Here is a 19,059-nt window from a genome sequence, read left to right as displayed (position 1 = left end):
CAACATTGATGCTCTAGTTAATGAAAGCTTCTGAGCAATTGCTTATCTTTGACTTAACCTTTTACTTCCCTGACACAGTACGCTGTCTGGTTTATGCATAGATAGCTAACTTCATAGTTAGGCGACAGCCATCGCCAAGGTTTAAGAATCGCCGTGCGCTGCTGCTAAGCGATCATTTAAATAGTCCCCTGACTTCACAGCAGGGTATTTGTTCGAGCCGTCGCAGCAGGTGATGAGATAGTCGTCATCAGGTTGTACAAAGAAAGCCAGAGATTGACGAGTACTGGAGTCACCAGCAGGGGGAAGCAGAACCCGGTGGATCTGAAAGACGAGTTATCAAACGTTTTTAAACAGGCTTGAAATTTATATATATATACAGGGTGCGATTTGCCGGTGGGGATGGTGGGGATTATCCCCCCCTCTGGTTTACACGTCCTACCCTCTGCTGAATTATTTTTATCCTCGGTGGGGATAAAAATTATCCCCCCCACCCAAAGTATTTTCACCATTACATCGTAATAATTAACAACCAAAATACACAGGGTCCGTCTTCATTTTGAAACATTTTAAAATGTTTCTCAAAATTATCCCCCCCTCTGGTTTTTTCACAAGACAGAATAATGTACCCAAAGCATTACAGTCAATACATATCTTGTATAAAATGACAAAGGCTAAATTTGGCAAATGTCTCAAAGTTGTCAAAAGTAGGCCTAACTGAAGAAATGGGGCTTGTGTGGATTTGTTGTGCAATACATACATATAGATGCCGTGGTTTCATTAAGATGTCGAGCAGCTGCTCGCCAACCAACAAAATGAAAATGGTGAATTCAACTGTGAATTGTAAATGTTAAAAAAAGATACTCACAGCTGAGATGAAGCGGTCGCTGGTCCACCGCTGCATCAAATCAGCGATATTGATCAGGACCGTTCCTGGTATGCAGGGTGCTGGGATGTACTCACCTGAGGTACTGAGCACCTGGAGGAAAACGGATCAAGGCTGAAAAACAAAGTTTACCCCCCTGAAAAGCACACATGGTTTTTGGCCACTTTTTTTATGGAATTCTAGTTTCCTGTCTGACAGTGTCGAATAGTTGATGAAATATATCCGTAAGTGGTGTCCTTGTGAATGTGTGTAGGAGCCAACGGATGTGCCTGTGGGTGTCTGTGACTTTGAGCCCTCCCAAGTATTTTACGTCAATCATGGGTTTGCTTTATAGCACAAGTCATACAGATCTTGTTGATCAGCTGGCCCAGTGCAGGGGTGTGTGTGTGTACCTGCAGGCCTCCAGCCTGGCCCTGGAAGACCAGGGTGATGCTGCCGTAGTCGGAGTGCTCCCCACAGCGCAGCTGGCCCTCCTTCACCAGCTCACTGTTGACTGGTGGGTAATATAGAGAGCGCAGGGTGGTCCCGTTCTGCTCACCTGCAGCAGTACACAACAAGACTGCTCATCCATCCCACCCATCGTACACCATTTTTGTTTGGGAAATCTAGGAACACGCTGTAATTATTTTTCCTTGTGTGTGTGTGTGTGTGTGTGTGTGTGTGTGTGTGTGTGTGTGTTTGTGTGTGTGTGCCTACCGCCACTTAACTACAAACATTTTTTTATAACATTTTTAATCGTGGATACCTTTATGATTCTGCCTGTGCATTTTAAGTTGACTTTTACAGAATCTGAGAGCTATGGTAGCTGAGGGCTGCCAATGTGTAGCAGTATCTTATCTGAAGCGCTTGGTATGCAGTTTACTAAATAAACTAGTGATTGACGTAGCTTAGACAGACATCCTCTCTGTCCCCGCTCTGATGCTCAACAGTATTATGGGCTTACCTGAGAAAGGAAAAGTCTTTGGAAGCATTGCTTAAAACGCCAAAACAGTTGGCAGTAGTTAGTGCTTATTACCACATTAACCAATGTTAATGAATGGTTCATTCATGTACCCTTTGGTAAACGGGTGACTTTCTTGTGGTGGTGCTAAACTTTCCGGTGGAGAATGTTTGCTAAAAACATTGGAAAACTTTTTTTATTTTGAAATCTGTATTTGACTGTTATTACTTGATACACAATGTTACGTCAATGCAGAGGACATACCTCCTATGTGGCGGTGAGCATGGAGGAAAACCTCTGGCTCCAGACCCAGACTGATGGCCATCACCCTCAGCACACGCAGAGACAGCTCCCGACACCGCTGGTAGAAAGAGAGCTGTCTGTCCTTGAACGCAGGCGAGGGCCAATGCTAGGAGGGAAGAGGAGAGTCAACACCATTAGACAGGACTTCTGGATATTGATATTAACGTATTGTTTGGGGCCTTCCTGTCACTCTGTAGATGTAAAAGGTGCTTACTATATCATTATGGAAGGACATCGAGTTGAACGCTTCTTTTAAATCTCCCGGGCGACGTGGATTCAAGCTGATGTCATACTTGTATGTTAGAACATTCGTAATAACAAAACCCAATACGAGTTAACAAAACACAGTCCAGTAGGCTTGAGTTCTAGCAATTATCCCCACCTTTCAGCCTCGGAAAAGACCCAGCCATGGTTATGAAAATTAGCAAAACTCCCTCTGCGGAAAGGAACCTTCATCTCCACTGGATGGAGAAAAAACGTCTTGGAGATGTCCATAACTTGTTCAACCTTAAAACACCAAAAGCCATACATTTAGTGAGGGAGTTGATGTGGATAAAAACCCACACTTTAACACTTCATCAATATACAAGAGGTCGAGAAGGACATTGTTTGAAAGATAAAGACTTTATTATCACTTGCACAGATGTAATACCAAAGCCTCATTGTTCCTTCATACAGCAATATATAAAACTGCAATGTCAATTCAAATACATGAAGAATATTTAGTTTTGATCAGAGGCACTCCCTTAAATTTTCACATCCACACCAACAACAATGGCCATCTATATTTTAGAAAACAATGAGACACTCAAAATTAATGTACTTTTAAAAGTAATATGCATAAATCTGCTGCACTTTGAGAGCAAAATTAAGATGCTAGATCTATGACGAACTTAATGGTCTTGTAAACAATGTTGTTCTCCAGTCTACAGTTTAATCAAACAAAATGTCATTATCAATCCGAGGGAACTGTTTACAAATCCGTTCGCACGGATTTACACACCAATGTGTAGATACGGCGTATGTAGATACGGAGCCTCTCTCACATGGTGGGAGGTCACAAGATAAGAGATGGTAACGATTGCATATTAAAGATGGTTTCACAATGTTTTACCTTGGATAGTTAAGATATTTTGTCTAATAATCAAAACTTCTATGCAGAATATGAATAGGATTTTCACTTCCGGAACCCCACTGTTGCGCTCCATCAGCACCCCGTTAAACTATTCCCCGAGGCTCGCGCTTACCTCTTCTTGTGTGATCCCAGTGTTCTTCAGATATACAAAACCGATTTCTGTAAATGAGGATTTTAATTGCCTGCCCAAGTCGAGAAGGTGCTCGTCTAAAACACTATTTTCTCCCAGGTTGCACGGACTAAAATCTATAACTGGTATGTTCATTTTGGATTCGTCGAGTTTCTACGAAATATTAAAATGAAATGGGTTCAACAGCTGGTTTATTTCATGTAGTCGACGCCTTCTAGGCTTATCCAGTGCGCGCACTCGCGGTCACTGACATCCTCCAATAACATCCAGCTGCAGCCCCTAAGCCGGCCCTGAGGTCTGGCAGATCCATTTGTGTTCGGCTTTTTTCGACGCTTTTCGTCACAGTCGCCCCCTAGCTGCTCTAGTCGAGTTTTTCAACCTACATTTTTCTAGGCAAATTTCAATAAACATAATTAATAAATTATGATAAATCTTATTGAGAGAGAGAGAGAGAGGAGGGGGGAGAGAGAGAGAGAGACAGAAAGAGAGAGAGAGAGAGAGAGAGAGAGAGAGAGAGAGAGAGAGAGAGAGAGAGAGAGAGAATCCTTTTATTATGAGATTTTATTAGGTCCCATTTCCTGTCCAATTAGACACCTGTGAGCTCCACTGAACCACGTGATTTGTATTGACCTATAGGAAAATGTGTACTTATCAACAACTAAATCAATTTACACACGTGGAAGGTCCAAACTATCAAACAGTGGACAAGGTAACATAAATAATTAGGCTTTATAGATTTTCTCAAATCACGAATGGAAGGATTGGGCTAACAAGTAGTAGGCCTATCGTTTAAATCGTGAATTATGTTTGACTTGAACAAAGAGTGGTCCATCTCCTTTGCCGGGTGTGGGTTCATGGGGATTTATTATGTTGGGGCCGCCAGTTGTATTGTCGAACGATTTCCTCAGTTCTTTCAAAAGGCGTCCAAAATCTACGGGGCGTCTGCAGGTGCTTTGATGGCAATGATTCTTACCATCGGAACCCCCCTAGGTGAGTGATTTTCTTTCCTTGCCGGATAAGTTCAGTGACGACATTTTAACGTGAATGCATTCTGGCACTACATAGGCGATCTTATACGGGCTATAATTCATTCTCATTGCAGTTTATTAAATTATTATTATTATTATTATTATTATTATTATTATTATTATTATTATTATTATTATTATTTATCAGTTAAATGAGGTGAGGAAGCTTTCCCTTTCAATATATTTAGTTCACAACACCGCCCCCATCAGTTAAGAGAAAGACAAACATGTTCAATTTCGAAGGCAAATGTTTTAACATTATAGTGGCATTATTTACACGGCGTTTCATGCAATACACCAACGATTACGCAACTAATAAGAATACATATATAAATCAATACTTTGTTTCATTAACTGTTTGAATTAATTTCATAATTGTTAATAAAAGGTGATTTTTGTAGATGGTGGATAAAATGTGGATATAATTAATCACAAAGACTATATGGGTTTTTCCCAAATGTGTTAAGAGCCCCGATGATGTAGGCAACAGCCCTGATGACATGACCAAAAGCCTCAATATTTTGAGCTAAAATATCTCTATGTATCTAGAATTTCAGAAAGGTATTGACAGAAAATAAAATGAAAGAAGAATTGCTGACCTAAAATATAAAATAAAAGAAGAATTGCTGACCTAGCAACAGGGTTTTTAGGACCTCTTGACCTGTTTCAATTTCATACGTAGGACACAATCATTTTATTTTAAATGTGACAGTGATGCAACAAAAGTGTATAAATTAGCAACAATGGAAAATGTTCACTTATTCCCAAGAAGATTATTTATGCGATAGTTTAAATAGTCCCCTGCCGTAACAGCGGGGTACTTGGTCGATCCGTCGCAGCAGGCGATGAGGAAGTCGTCGTCTGGCGCTACAAAGAAAGCCAGAGATTGACGTGTACTGGAGTCACCGCCAGGGGGAAGCAAAACGCGGTGGATCTGAAAGACGCGTTATCAAACAGTTTTTTAAAAAGGCTTGAAAAGGAAAATATATCAATGAAACATACCATATGACAGAATAATTTACCAAATACATGCCAGTCAATACATACATGCTTGAGGTCAAAAGTAGGTCTAATTGAAAGAAATGGGGCTTGTGTGGATTTGTTTGGCACTCTTCTTTTTTTTATGACAAATATAGCAGACATCTTCCAGATTAATCTTGTATAACGCGACACTGTTGTCTCTTGCAAAACTCTGGTTTTGACTTTCAAAGGAATTTTTAAAAGGACAAAAAAATTCTGTTGGATGTGAAAGTGTAAACTTATTTTGTAAACTTTTATAGTCCAATGGTTCTTTGAAAGAAAAGTAATCTAAATTTGCCATATAGATGCCGTGGTTTTATATAGGTGGCGTGCAGCTGCTCGCCAACCAGAATAATGAAAACTGGGAATTCAAACAAAACTGGGAATTTTAAATGTTAAAGACAAACTCACAGCTGAGATGAAGCGGTCGCTGGTCCACCGCTGCATCAAATCAGCGATATTGATCAGGACCGTTCCTGGTATGCAGGGTGCTGGGATGTACTCACCGGAAGGACTGAGAACCTGTAGGAAAATGGATCATGGCTGAAAACTATAAACTTTTTGTTTATAGTAATTAATTTAAGACGAGGCCGAGAAGTCTAGATATGAAATTCTATTTTTTCAATTACAGCTTTTCATATCTTCTCTGACAATGTTGAATTGATGATGGATGTCTGTGACTTTGAGCCCTCTAAATTATTTTACGTCAATCATGGGTTTGCTTCGTAACACAAATAATACACACCTTGTTAATCAGCTGGCCCAGTGCAGGGGTGTGTGTATGTGTAGATGTATGTGTTTGTGTACAATTTTTGCTTGTTTCCTTCAGTTTTCCTTTTGTTACAACCCAGTCTCACGGAAATACGTGACACTGTCACGACACGTCATTTAATCTATTCATTCGTGATCTGGGACACGTAATTTCATTTTTTTCGTGCCAAAAGCACAAATTCAAACTCATTCTAAAAAGAAGAGATGAAGCAGCTACCTTTTTTTTTTCCATCGTGGTTTGCCTACAGAGCAGCGCACCTGCATTAAATATATCCGTAAATTGTCACAATTTCTCAGAATCAAAGGTGAAAGTAGAAACGGGTGGCCAAAAGCTGTCATATTGTTAGAAATGTGTGCTTTTTGGCACAAACATTTTTAAATTACGTGTCCCAGATCACGAATGAATAGATTAAATGACGTGACGTGTCACGTATTTCCGTGAGACTGGGTTGTTTGTTTACAGTGGCGATTTTGCCCTTGGCTATTTGACAAAACTGTTAGATGGGCATTACCGCATTCGGGTGGTGAGTTGAAGGATGGGGTACCTGCAGGCCTCCAGCCTGGCCCTGGAAGACCAGGGTGATGCTGCCGTAGTCGGAGTGCTCCCCACAGCGCAGCTGGCCCTCCTTCACCAGCTCACTGTTGACTGGTGGGTAATATAGAGAGCGCAGGGTGGTCCCGTTCTGCTCACCTGCAGCAGTACACAACAAGACTGCTCATCCAGCCCACCCATCGTACACCATTTTTGTTTGGGAAATCTAGGAACCCTCGCTGTAGTTATTTCTTCAGTTTCTGGATACCTGAATATGAATGGGCCTATGTTTTTGAGCAGACTTCTACAGAAGCCATGAACTATGGAAGCTTAAGGCTGCCAATGTGCAGCAGTATCTTATCTGAAGCAGTTCATATGTAGTTCATTAAATAAACTAGTGACGGACATCCAGAACGGGGACAACCTCTGTCCCCGTTCTGAAGCTCAGCAGTATTATGGGCTTACCTGAGCTAGCTACAGAAATTTCTTTGGAAGCCAAAACAAAACGGTCATCAGAAGTCAAACTGATTTTGATAACGTTATTCTTGACATTCATGTAAAGGAAAGTGTGTTGGATTTGTAGATATGCTATGCTGAGCAGAGATGGTCTTCTGGGACAAGAAGCAAACTGAGAAAGCATTTTCAATGATATCAGATATCAGATATGCTATGCTGATCAGAGATGGAAGCATTATCATTGATTGTAAGTATAGAGATTCCAAAATAACTTTCAGTCTGAGTTTTGTGTAGAAGAATGTCATCTCAAATAAAGTAGTAGTACGGGGTTTGTACATCCGAATGCATGATTTGTTGAGAGTAGTTAGGAGTTGTAGTAATCTAAAAAATGAATTTAATAAACATAAATACACAGTATCCTAGGCTAATCAAAACTTGTTTTTCCACATCTCGCATGACAAACACTGTGGGATTTCAAACACAACTCTGTCACCACATAAACTAAACAATGACCAAAACATGGATGAGCAGCACCCAAAAACAGCGCCCCATGAGGCTGTTTAAAAGTACTAGCACCTGTTTGATTCCAATTCAAGCAGCGGCTTTACCCGCTGGCTGAGGTTTAAAGACGAGACCGATGAAGGAGTAATTATTGCAGAGATCTCAATCAGATCTGAAGCGGAAACATTTGTCGCTTTTGTCAGTGCCATAAAAGTCCCTATTTGTGGCAAAAACAAGTAACAGATGCCCTGTTCATTTGTAACCTCGCTACTCCAGTCTTAACCTCACACGCTCACATTGGAATACTTCAATTATTATTTTGACATCTCACCTCCTATGTGGCGGTGAGCATTGAGGAAAACCTCTGGCTCCAGACCCAAACTGATGGCCATCACCCTCAGCACACGCAGAGACAGCTCCCGACACCGCTGGTAGAAAGAGAGCTGTCTGTCCTTGAACACAGGCGAGGGCCAATGCTAGGAGGGTAGAGGAGAGTCAACACCATTAGTCAGGACTTCCGGATATTGACACCAATGTATTGTTTGAGGCCTTCCTATGACTTTGTAGATGTAAGGTGCTTACTATATCATTACAGAAAGTCTCCACGTTGAATGCCTCTTTTAAATCTCCCGGAAGATCTGGATTCAAGCTGTCATAATTGTATGTTAGAACATTCGTAATACAATTATTAACGAAACACAGTCCGGTAGGCTTGAGTTGTAGTAAGTATCCCCACCTTTCAGTCTCTGAAGAGACCCAGCCATGGTAACGACAATTAGAAAAAGTCTCACTGCGGAAAGGAAACTTCAACTCCACTGGTTGGAGAAAAAACGTCTTGGAGATATCCATAGCTTGTTCAACCTTAAAACACAAAAAGCCATGCATTTAGTGAGGCCACCCATCCGACGTTGAAGTTGTTTCCTAATTCGTAAATGCTGATTTCACTTTAGAAATACAATCTGGGATCATGGGGGGTCGTGGTATTTATTCTATGACATGTATTAACAAGCAAGATTTTTTTCTTTACCATATTAGTTAGGTAACGTTAACTTTAACAATAGCTATAACGATAGCTGATAGTGATAACCATTTAATTTATTTACGTAATAAACATACAACGATCAGACAAACAAAAATAAAATAATCCGAGGCCTAACATGCAACCATCCGAGGCCTCGGATGGGAGTTGCCCTGCGGCTCTCTAAGAGCTCCTCAAGGAGAAGTCCAATGCATTGTCAAAAGCGAGGACTTCTTATGCTGTGGCATACAGGGCTCAGGATGCTGAGAACAGCTCTACTCCCCAATACAACACAATAGTATAGGTTAAACAGAAGGTAGTAAACTATCGATGACCTCCTCAGGTTGTCATAAAGGGGGACATAGCCGTGCCTTATCAATTAGGGCCTTTGACCCTTGACCCTTGTGATGGTAAAATCGTTGTTACCCTTTAGTCATCTAAAGCTTTATTTCCTATTTCTTGTATTGTCTAGCCACCCTACCTTTCCTCAGTGTCATCCAAATGTTAACCTTTGTGCTTGGGTCAGCCACCCTACCTTTCCTCAGTGTCATCCAAATGTTAACCTTTGTGCTTGAGTCAGCCACCCTACCATTGCAGATGTGTCATCTAAATGTTAACCTTTGTGCTTGGGTGAACCGGTCACAGGAGAGGGCATCCCCTCACGCGTTCTTCTGGATTTGGGCTTTAAGAAGCTGTTCTATACAGTGTTTAAACCAGTGTTTCTATCAAGCACCCGTATTGGCCTCAGGGATGTTCAAATGTATTCATGAAATGGAGCTTGATGATTTTGTCAGGCATGTGTTTGAGCGGTACATTTCATTTGTTTTTGGAATGAATTAAAAAACATGCATAGTATGACTTTGAGCTGTAAAAAAAACGGTTCTATAAAATGTCATTTATTTACATGCCTTTTTTTTAATTGTGTCTGTGATTATGGGAAATTATTATAATTACACAACAATAATAAGTAGCAAGGCAAGGAGACAGTAAATTACTCAGGGTATGGTCAACATTAACCCAGCAATAGATTTATTTCACTCCACATTTCAATCACGAACAACCCAGCATTCTGAAATAACCTAGTGTTTGAGTAACATTTAACCCAGCAGTAGAGTTCATTACACTCTAGGCTGAGTCAAATAAACCACCCATCATTCTGGGTCAAATGGTAAAACGCAGTACTTAATTATTTTGGATTCTACCTTTTTTGCTTTTGCAAATCAGAAAAGGCTCCTTGAAAGGAAAACAGATTTCTTCCAGATTAATCTTGATGTAAAGGCTAGACATCTGGCGATTTTTAACACTCTTAAATTGCTTAGAATCACACACTTTATCAATGATATTACAAATAAACAGCTTTTAATTTCGAGCTGTGGCGCGCTTTTCCTGCTGATATTTAGGGATCGACTACAAAGTGAATGCAGCAATATGTAAATTACAGGTCGAAGAATATTTAAAACGATTATATTGTGATCAGATACACTACTTTCTTTTATTTATTTTTTCACAGCCACACAAATAATAAAAAAAATAATCTATATTTACAATATTTATATATTAATATTTACAATAACACATACAGAATAACCTATTGAGCAAACCCTTTTCTTGTCATAGAGAACTCTGTTTCCGCCAGACTTGTTTTTTTAAAAACAAGACTAACAGACTCATACACTCAGTTTATGAAGTTAAAAATCACTTTAAGATTATAAATAGTAGCCTATCCGACTTTCATTTATTTTTTTGTCTATATCCCCTATATACATGTTTTGAGATAATTTCTAATGTATGTGATGTGATAATGTTGCATATTTTTGCTTTCTCTTCAATAGTTCCCTCAATTTATATGAAATATCCGTGACAAAGTTTGTGATGCTCAGCAAACTATATCCTGAGGCTCGCGCTTACCTCTTCTGGTGTAATCCCAGTGTTCTTCAGATAAACAAAACCAATTTCTGTAAATGAGGATTTTAATTGCCTGCCCAAGTCAACAAGGTGCTCGTCTAAAACACTATTTTCTCCCAGGTTGTACAGACTAAAATCGATAACTGGTATGTTCATTTTGAGTCGAGTTTCTGCAAGCTATTCAACTGAGGGTTAGGACCCAACTGCTGATCTACCTCCTGAGAAGGGGTGCAGAGCCAATGGGAGGAGCTTGCCTAGTCCAGCTCTGCCTCTAGGTCCAGCTGCACCCCCGGCTGAGGTCCAGCCCCGCCCCAACTCAAACTTGTTAGCGCATGTTCAAGTAGCATCTATGAAGCCACGGTTCCGTTCTACCTAACCATAGCCCTAACCTTAACCTATAACGCTAACCCCTAAACCTACCAATAACCCTACCCTGACCCCTAAACCTAACCATAAACCTACCCTGACCCCTAAACCTAACCTTAACCCTTACCCCTTAACCTAAACATAACCATAACCCTTACCTCTTAACCTAAACATAACCATAACCCTTACCCCTTAACCTTACCATAACCCTGACCCCTAAACCTAACCATAACCCTTACCCCTTTAGCTAACCATAACCCTTAACCTAACCATAACCCTTAACCTAACCATGACCTTACCCCTTAACCTAAACCTAACCATAACCCTTACCCCTTAACCTAACCATAACCCTTACCCCTTAACCTAACCATAACCCTTACCCCTTAACCTTACCATAACCCTACCCTGACCCCTAAACCTAACCCTAACCCTTACCCCTTAACCTAACCAAAACCCTCTCCCTTAACCTAACCATAACCCTTACCCCTAAACCTAACCATAACCCTTACCCCTAAACCTAACCATAACCCTTACCCCTTAACCTAACCATTACCCTGACCCCTAAATCTAACCATAACCCTTACCCCTTAACCTAACCATAACCCTTACCCCTTAACCTAACCATAACCCTTGCCCTTAACCTTACCATAACCCTCTCCCTTAACCTAACCATAACCCTTACCGCTTAACCTAACCATAACCCTGACCTCTAAACCTAACCTTAACCCTTGTTCCTTAACCTAACCATAACCCTTACCTCTTCACCTTACCATAACCCTGACCTCTAAACCTAACCATAACCCTTGTTCCTTAACCTAACCATAACCCTGACCCCTTAACCTAACCATAGCCGTTAGTGGATTGATCGGCCAGCATAAAACCTCATCAGCTGGACTCGGTCCAGAGAGGTGCACCAAGCTCCACTTGACCATGACCCCCCTTTTCAGGCCACAGATCTGTTAGCCAATAGAGCTCGTAAGTCCGCCCCTTCCGGTAGACCCCCATGGGACCTATGAGATCGTAAAATATGAATGGGTTTCGATGGAGAGAAAGTAATTATTTTCTGGTCAAAGCCTTTATATGCCCTGGATTACACATATGTTTGTCGATTTAAATGATAATTTTTCATGTCAAGAGTTTGACCCTTTATTGTGCAATTGTTCAGTTAAAGGCTGTAGAGACAACACAATGAGAAAGACTACAGGTCTCATATGTGACGTCACGCTCCCTGCGGCTGGCGTGGACAAGACCGTCAATCTCCCCATCGGCGTAACTGAAACTCTCCACATGCCCTGACTTATAATGGTTTTCACCTCTTTCGATGCTTTTATCCTCCCCTTGGAAAAAACCTAACATTATCAAACTTCTTCACGAAAATGTTTAGTTTTCTTTGCATGAAAAATTATCATTTAAATCCACAAAAAACATATGTGTAATCCGGGGCAGATAAAGACTGGGACCAGAAAATAATTACTTTCTCTCCATTGAAACCCATTCATATTACGATCTCATAGGTCCCATGGGCTCTACCGTAAGGGGCGTGACTCGCCACTCTATCAAACTTCTTCGCAAATTTATTTTTTGTTTTCTTTGCATGAAAATTGTTCATTTAAATCCACAAATATGTGTAATCCAGGGCTTTTCTAGACTGGAATCAGAAAATAATTACTTTCTCTCCATTGAAACCCATATTTACGATCTCATAGGTCCCATGGGGGTCTACCGGAATTGGCGGACTTACGAGCTCTTTTGGGTTAATCGTAGGATCAGGAAGAATTAGGTGTGCCACTTTTACTACAGCAAAGTCACGAAAAAGCAATATACAAACCTTTACTACAAGAGTTACTTTTCAAAGCAAGTAGGCTACTGTTGTTGTGAATGAGCGATGAAATGCGCCAGATGGCTTGACCTAATTTAGTCTTGTCCTATGTCCTTTTCACCAAAATTTCGTATACATTCATTTAATTCAATAATATTTGAGTTTTACTTTGTAATCGAAGTGTAAAATAGTGACGTAAGCCTACAGCGCCATGATTTCATATTATTTAAAAAAAGCTCATGATATTCAGTTGCATGTCTGCCACAAACCACTGCTGCATAACTGCCTCCCTCAAGTTCCCTTTTGTGTTGGGCTCCACAGAGAAGAGCTGTTTGGACCTGATGTCCATGACCCGGGATGCCAGGAAACATAAACTGGGCCCCTTGCACCCGGCGTTCAACCTGCAGCAGCTGGTGCGTGACTCCCTGATGGCGACCCTGCCCGCTGACGCCCACCTGCGTGCCTCGGGGAGGCTCTGTGTGTCTCTCACCCGCGTGTCCGACGGGAAGAACGTCATCGTCTCAGAGTTCGACACCAGAGAAGAACTCATCCAGGTACACCCACCAGACGATGCCATCTGGCTTGGTTTATAGTTACACGTGGACTATCTCCTCCTAATGGAGAATATCAATGCGTCTTTTCATTTTGTGACTCAGGCGGTGTTATGCAGTTGTTTCATCCCCTTCTACTGCGGGCTCATCCCACCCACGTATCGGGGAGTGGTGAGAAGGCAGGAATTGATAGCAGTCGTGCTAAATGCTCATTGGCTCCTGCATACGTGTCTTTCTCCTGGTGTGTTGATCCCTGGGTTGTGATCCTCAGCGCTATGTGGACGGAGCCGTCAGCGACAACCTGCCCAACTGTCACCTGAGGAACACCGTCACCTTCTCCGCCTTCGCTGGCGAGAGCGACGTGTGCCCCCGCTCGGCCTTCAGGCTCCACGAGGTGCGCTTCAACAACGTCAGCATCCACGTCAACTCACAGAACTGCTACCGGGTCGCCAGCAGCTTCTTCCCCCCCCAGCCGGAGGTCAGACTCCCCCCCCCCCCCCCCCCCCACACACACACACACACACACACCCTCTCCTACCGTTCCCTTCCCTATCAGAGGGTTTGGAACATGTGATCTGATGGTGCAGAATATACCAAATACTTGGCACTAAAAAGATGTACATTTTGGAGGATATGTGGTGTGTCAGGAGGATCCACTCCTCACAGTGCTTCTGAATCAGCTGTTCCTGTGATCTGATGTCCCGTTAAAAATATGGTCAAGAGGCCATCTTGGTACTTGCTACTACATCCTGAGAATCCTTTTATTATTTTGACGCATGTCATCCGGCTCTCCTTCTCTAAAGGGTCACCCCAATGCAACCCGCTTGAGGTAGAGAACCGGGATCAATGTGTCTTTTGTTTTGCAGGGCATGGCTGAGATCTGCGACAATGGATACTTGGACGCCCTGCGCTTCCTTCAAGACAATGGTAGCTCTCAAGCTGACTTCGAATTGCTCAATTACCTTGAGTCATGTTTAGGTGTGATTGAGTAAGGGATTTTGGTGTGTTTTTTGTGTTTGGTAGAAAACTGATGGCAGCCAAGACGGTAGAACCTATTGTGCCAGTCCTGCAGCGTTCCTTTTGATGCTCATGACCAAACATCATTCCCCATTGCAGGCCTGGTCCCCAGCGAGGCTCCTCTGGCTGGTCTGGCAGTCAGCACACCGTGTTGTGTTCTGGGGAACCCCTCCACCCAGGAGACCGGTGCCAGTGAGGGGCCAGAGCTGAGCCCCCGTAAGGAGGGCCACTCGTGGCTGAGGCCGCAGCTCATAGAGAACCTGCCTCTGGACATCAAGCTGGGTAAGATGGGGGGGTCTGCGAATACCGTTTGTTTTGTTCCAAGCCTGTGGAAATGAAAGGAGCTCCACAGCAGTTGATTCAGAAGCACTTTGAGTTGATCCTCCTGACGCACAGCATATCCTCCAAAATATACGTGTATCTTTTTAGTGTTAAGTATTTGGTATATTTTGAACCCTACAGAGTCGGGTTCAGGAATCTCTACAAGAGGATCATTACTTCAGCAGTGGACAATTGATTTATAACAAGTATGGATGTGAGAAATACAGCAGCAGTTTTTATTTTGCAGAGCAGTTTTGGTTGCCTACAATGCCTAAATACATGCTACAAAATTAATTCAAATTCAGAATGTAATCATTTGAGTTTTCAATTAGCAGTGGTGAAGTTCATCTTATATTCTGTCAAACATCCAAATATTGGCATGAATATACACCATCTTGATGTAACCCAGAGTAGAAATCTGATGGTAAGCAAAGTTTGTCATTTTGCTGCCAAATTTGTTGGGAAACATCATTGCTATTGCACAATGAAATGCCATGCCAAAGCTATCGCTCTATTTGGCAATGAATAGATATGCTTTAGCATTCATTCATTGTTCTGTTATTGCTTTGCGCAGAATCTTTTCAACCTAAACAAGATTGTGGGTTTAAAAACAAGATGGGGAATGTACAATGTTACCGATTGTAATCCCTTTACCTTGAACATTGTGTGTGTCACAGCACTGTGTGAGGGGTGTAGGGAGAAGCATGCCCGTGGCAGTATGTTGTCCCAGGTGAGGGAGCAGGTGCATGGCAATATGGCCACCTACCTTCGCATCCCCTACGCTCTGCCTATGGACTCGGCCCGCATGCTGGTCAACAGGTAGGCCCGTTCCTGGTGCACACTGCTGGTTCATGATGCCTTGTCGGTTTGTCTCCCCAGCACACGCTCGCTCTCGTATGGGAAGACGAACGGCAATGACACAGCCAAGCACCATGTAAAGAAATCACTAAACCAAGGTGTTAGAGTGGGGGTCAGAGACAGGGCTTTGGCAGGGCGAAGGTGTCCTCAATAGCAGTGCGGGGGAAGGGACAGTTCTCTGGAAGGGAGGGGGGTGAGGGCAGGGAAAAGGTGACATCAACTCACGGTGAGGGTCAAAGTCAAGGCTCTGGCTGAGGAGGGGATAATAACAGAATGAGGCAAACCATATCTAACGGTTCAGCAGTTTAGACTTTATTACATACCTCTTCACCTGCCACCATATAGAGAATCACTTCCAAACCTGTTTGCCATTTCCCCACAAGGCAGAAACCGAGCAACAATCGCACAGCCGTCACACCAAGGTGGCAGATACGATGTCGGCCGAGTCAAAATCGAAGTCAGTAGGCACAAAATTAGGAAATGAGGAGCATGAAAGGGGACATATTATAACACCAGGTGTGAGTGTGATTAGCCTTAGAAGCCGTTTCGAAAATCTGCCCCGTATGACTTCACTAGTGATGTCATACGGGGCAGAATTTCGAAACAGCTTGTGAGGCTAATCACACTCAATATGTCCCCTCTAATTAGCGTTAAAGCAAAATGAACGCCTTAGGGTTCCCAGATTCATGGTGAGCGTTAACGCGTAAACGAATGCACTGCTGCTTAAATGAAAGTCTGTTGCAGAGTCGCGGACTGGATCCCAGAGCTGCCCCGGGGCACGGGCTGGCTGTATGGGAAGGCAGGGCACCGCCACAGCCCAGCAGAGAGCGAGGAGCCGGGAGACCCCCTCATGTATGTCTTTATCCTTTGACCTTATACCTGTTGCAAAGCAGTTGCATCATTTTTATTCTCTTGTCGGTGTGGATGTTGCCTAGCCTGACATCGCCAGACCATTTAACCTTTGACCATTATTCCGGAACAGGTCAGCTCCATGTCCATTTCAACTAGCGTAGACCAGCACAATAAATCATAACTGACCAAAATTTGATAAACGGTTGTGATCTGCCCGACGCAGGCCAGTATACTGGAAATCTGTGGACTGGAGGGGGAATATACAAGAGCAAATAAAATAAAAGCTCACAGATTCGTCTGATTCCCAGGCTAGGTGATGCCGCCATGGAACGCCATTTGTGCCCTGGAGAAAATAAGATAAATCAAATATCTAATCTTTAAAAAACTATAAATTGGTTAAATTTAATGTTTAAATTTATGGAATAAATGTTTGGATTGATTCATTTTTTTGTCTTGTAGAATGTTTCACTAAATATTTATCCATTTATCAATTGTTGCTATTCTATTATCCTTTTATCACATTGACGATTCTCAATATGTAAATGCGGCCTGTCAATCAAACATCAGCAGGGTTGGACATAGACAAGAGCAGTCGATCAGTAGACCATACACCATGACCAGCAGAGTCGACTGTCTTTGCACTTGCACATGCTCTCGGTAGTGGCTTCTGCAGCATGTTCAGTATCAACCCAGCGAGCACGTTCGCTCCTGGGTAGTGCCCTACCCGGTGGTTCAGGAGCATAAACCATCTACTGCTTTGGTCTATGTCCAACATAATTTATCCAAACATTTATTGATTTAGAAAAAAAAGGTTAAGTGCATCTAAAACATTTTACACAATCAATAAATGTAAACATTTATTCTATCAATTTAGACATTTATTCTATTTAATTTTATCAATTAAAACATCTATTCAATTGATATATTTGACTTGATTAAACTTAATTCTTACATGCTTTCCATAGCGTGTAATAGAAAGATGTGGACTTTATAAAGGGGAGCTTGGACTTTATAAAAAATTATCTGTGTGTACGTGGCAGTATTTACATTGGATTATGAAATCAATGTCTAACAAGCATAATGGGCGTACACATGACTTGATACCAAGATAGATTATAAGAAGCCTGGAGGACGCCATGCTGCAGTGCTTACACATTCCAGTGGCTAATTTTACTGGTCACTCGCATGGAATGTGTCAATGTCCACCTTCGTCCCCCGAGATACCTCTACACGGAGGAGCCTATATGGACATGCAATTAATCTTGATAGTAAACAGTATATTCTTACTCATCAGTTAAAAGATTCAACTCCATGACCTGAAGGAATAGGATTATGTAGATTATCGTTCATGAAAATGAAACAGTTAAACAAGTGGTCAATAGATTCTTACGAGATACAAAATGAATAGCTGTAGCTGATTTACAGCTGTGCACTCTAAATAAGGATGTTGGTGGTTAAGATCTATCCTTTCCCGACAACATCTAAGGATGACTGTTGACCTGATAAAAATGATCTGTGTATCCTAGACTGTGAAAGATTAACTACATACCATACTATTAAAAGTCTCCCTAATCTAAGAGATAAACGTATCGCTTCAACATTTGACGAGGTGTCAAATGGTAAACTCCCAAATATGTTGTGTTTACTTGGGGAGGAATCCCTTTAGAGACGGGTTGATGCCTGCCAGGGGCAGATGGCATAAAGGAACATTGGCCATTATCTGATTGGGTTGTCACCATTGTAGTGCCCTTTACCAGCCAACCAACAGCCCCGCTTTAGCGCTACTACCCAATCAGACGATGGCCAGCAGCCTTCTGTGCCCCCCCCCAGTGGGATCCAGCCTCCCACTCAGAGGTCTTCCCTCTCCTTCCTCCAGGGACACACCTCCCCCCAGGGACACCATTTGGCCCTCCGAACTGATCGCCCTCAACCACAGTGGGGAAGAGTTTGTTTGCTCTTTGACCCCGGAGGCCACTCCCATTCCCGCCCATGACAACACCTTCAGCTGGGACATCCCGGCAGAGCTCCACCAGCTCTCCCTGACCCCCCCGCCGACACCCCCCCTCGGCCCGGCAGACCACCAGGACGCCGGGTGGGGCTCAGGCCTGGGCCGCGCCGTGGGCTGGCTCCGACAGATGGGGTCTGAGAAGGGGTCGGCCCCCAAGCAGTCAGACATGGGGGGTGGGACCCCGCACCCGGAACCAGAGGATATGAATAAATAAATAATGTGTGAATAAATTCTTATTTTTAAAGTTCTTATTTTAGTCCAAATGGTCCTGTGGTCCTTTTTGTCTAATTATTATTTAAATCACACATCAAATACTTTCTTGTAGTCATTATTTCCAGAATGTCTCTAGTGTCCAGAAAGGCAGATATTACTGACTTTATGATAAAAATGATAAAAATAAAAAAGAGTTTGCTTTTTAAAGATCTACAAAGATCTATAAAATGTATTTTTTCAAACTCATTTAACCTCTGCTGTTTATTTACACTCCATTCCTTATCTTGTCAATATAGGCTTTCCAGTTAACATTAACAGACGGTCCTTTTATGGTTTAAGATGAGTAAATCAAAACAGGCAGGGAGACACCTGTAGATAAGATGCAGCTCAAGCCATAAAGAGATGCCATGTGTGGGTCTCCTTATGTGCACA

The 19,059-nt window shown here is 42.4% G+C and overlaps 3 protein-coding genes across 3 annotated transcripts; 1 reads left to right on the top strand and 2 right to left on the bottom strand.

Annotated features, from left to right (window-relative positions):
- Window positions 1-141: 141 nt before the first annotated feature.
- Window positions 142-3,526, bottom strand: LOC307080461 (uncharacterized protein; the record flags this gene model as incomplete). The annotated part of the gene is made up of 7 exons (XM_079743158.1): window positions 142-321; window positions 866-976; window positions 1,276-1,421; window positions 2,088-2,232; window positions 2,341-2,407; window positions 2,509-2,633; window positions 3,374-3,526. 7 exons carry the CDS (start codon window positions 3,524-3,526, stop codon window positions 142-144), a joined length of 927 nt encoding a protein of 308 aa, XP_079599284.1.
- Window positions 3,527-4,194: 668 nt separating this feature from the next.
- LOC307080193 (patatin-like phospholipase domain-containing protein 2) lies at window positions 4,195-18,628 on the top strand (the record flags this gene model as incomplete). Its single annotated transcript, XM_079742831.1, has 9 exons — window positions 4,195-4,381; window positions 13,129-13,361; window positions 13,464-13,529; window positions 13,630-13,836; window positions 14,225-14,285; window positions 14,475-14,657; window positions 15,374-15,515; window positions 16,299-16,406; window positions 18,283-18,628. 9 exons carry the CDS (start codon window positions 4,195-4,197, stop codon window positions 18,626-18,628), a joined length of 1,533 nt encoding a protein of 510 aa, XP_079598957.1.
- LOC307080118 (uncharacterized protein) lies at window positions 5,174-10,778 on the bottom strand (the record flags this gene model as incomplete). The annotated part of the gene is made up of 7 exons (XM_079742750.1): window positions 5,174-5,353; window positions 5,851-5,961; window positions 6,756-6,901; window positions 8,031-8,175; window positions 8,282-8,348; window positions 8,436-8,560; window positions 10,626-10,778. The coding sequence occupies 7 exons, from the start codon at window positions 10,776-10,778 to the stop codon at window positions 5,174-5,176; spliced, it is 927 nt and encodes a 308-aa protein (XP_079598876.1).
- Window positions 18,629-19,059: the final 431 nt, after the last annotated feature.

Source organism: Pollachius pollachius (genome assembly GCF_949987615.1).
Source record: "Pollachius pollachius genome assembly, chromosome: 9".
Lineage (NCBI taxonomy): Eukaryota > Metazoa > Chordata > Actinopteri > Gadiformes > Gadidae > Pollachius > Pollachius pollachius.
This window is presented reverse-complemented; position numbering and strand designations above follow the sequence as displayed.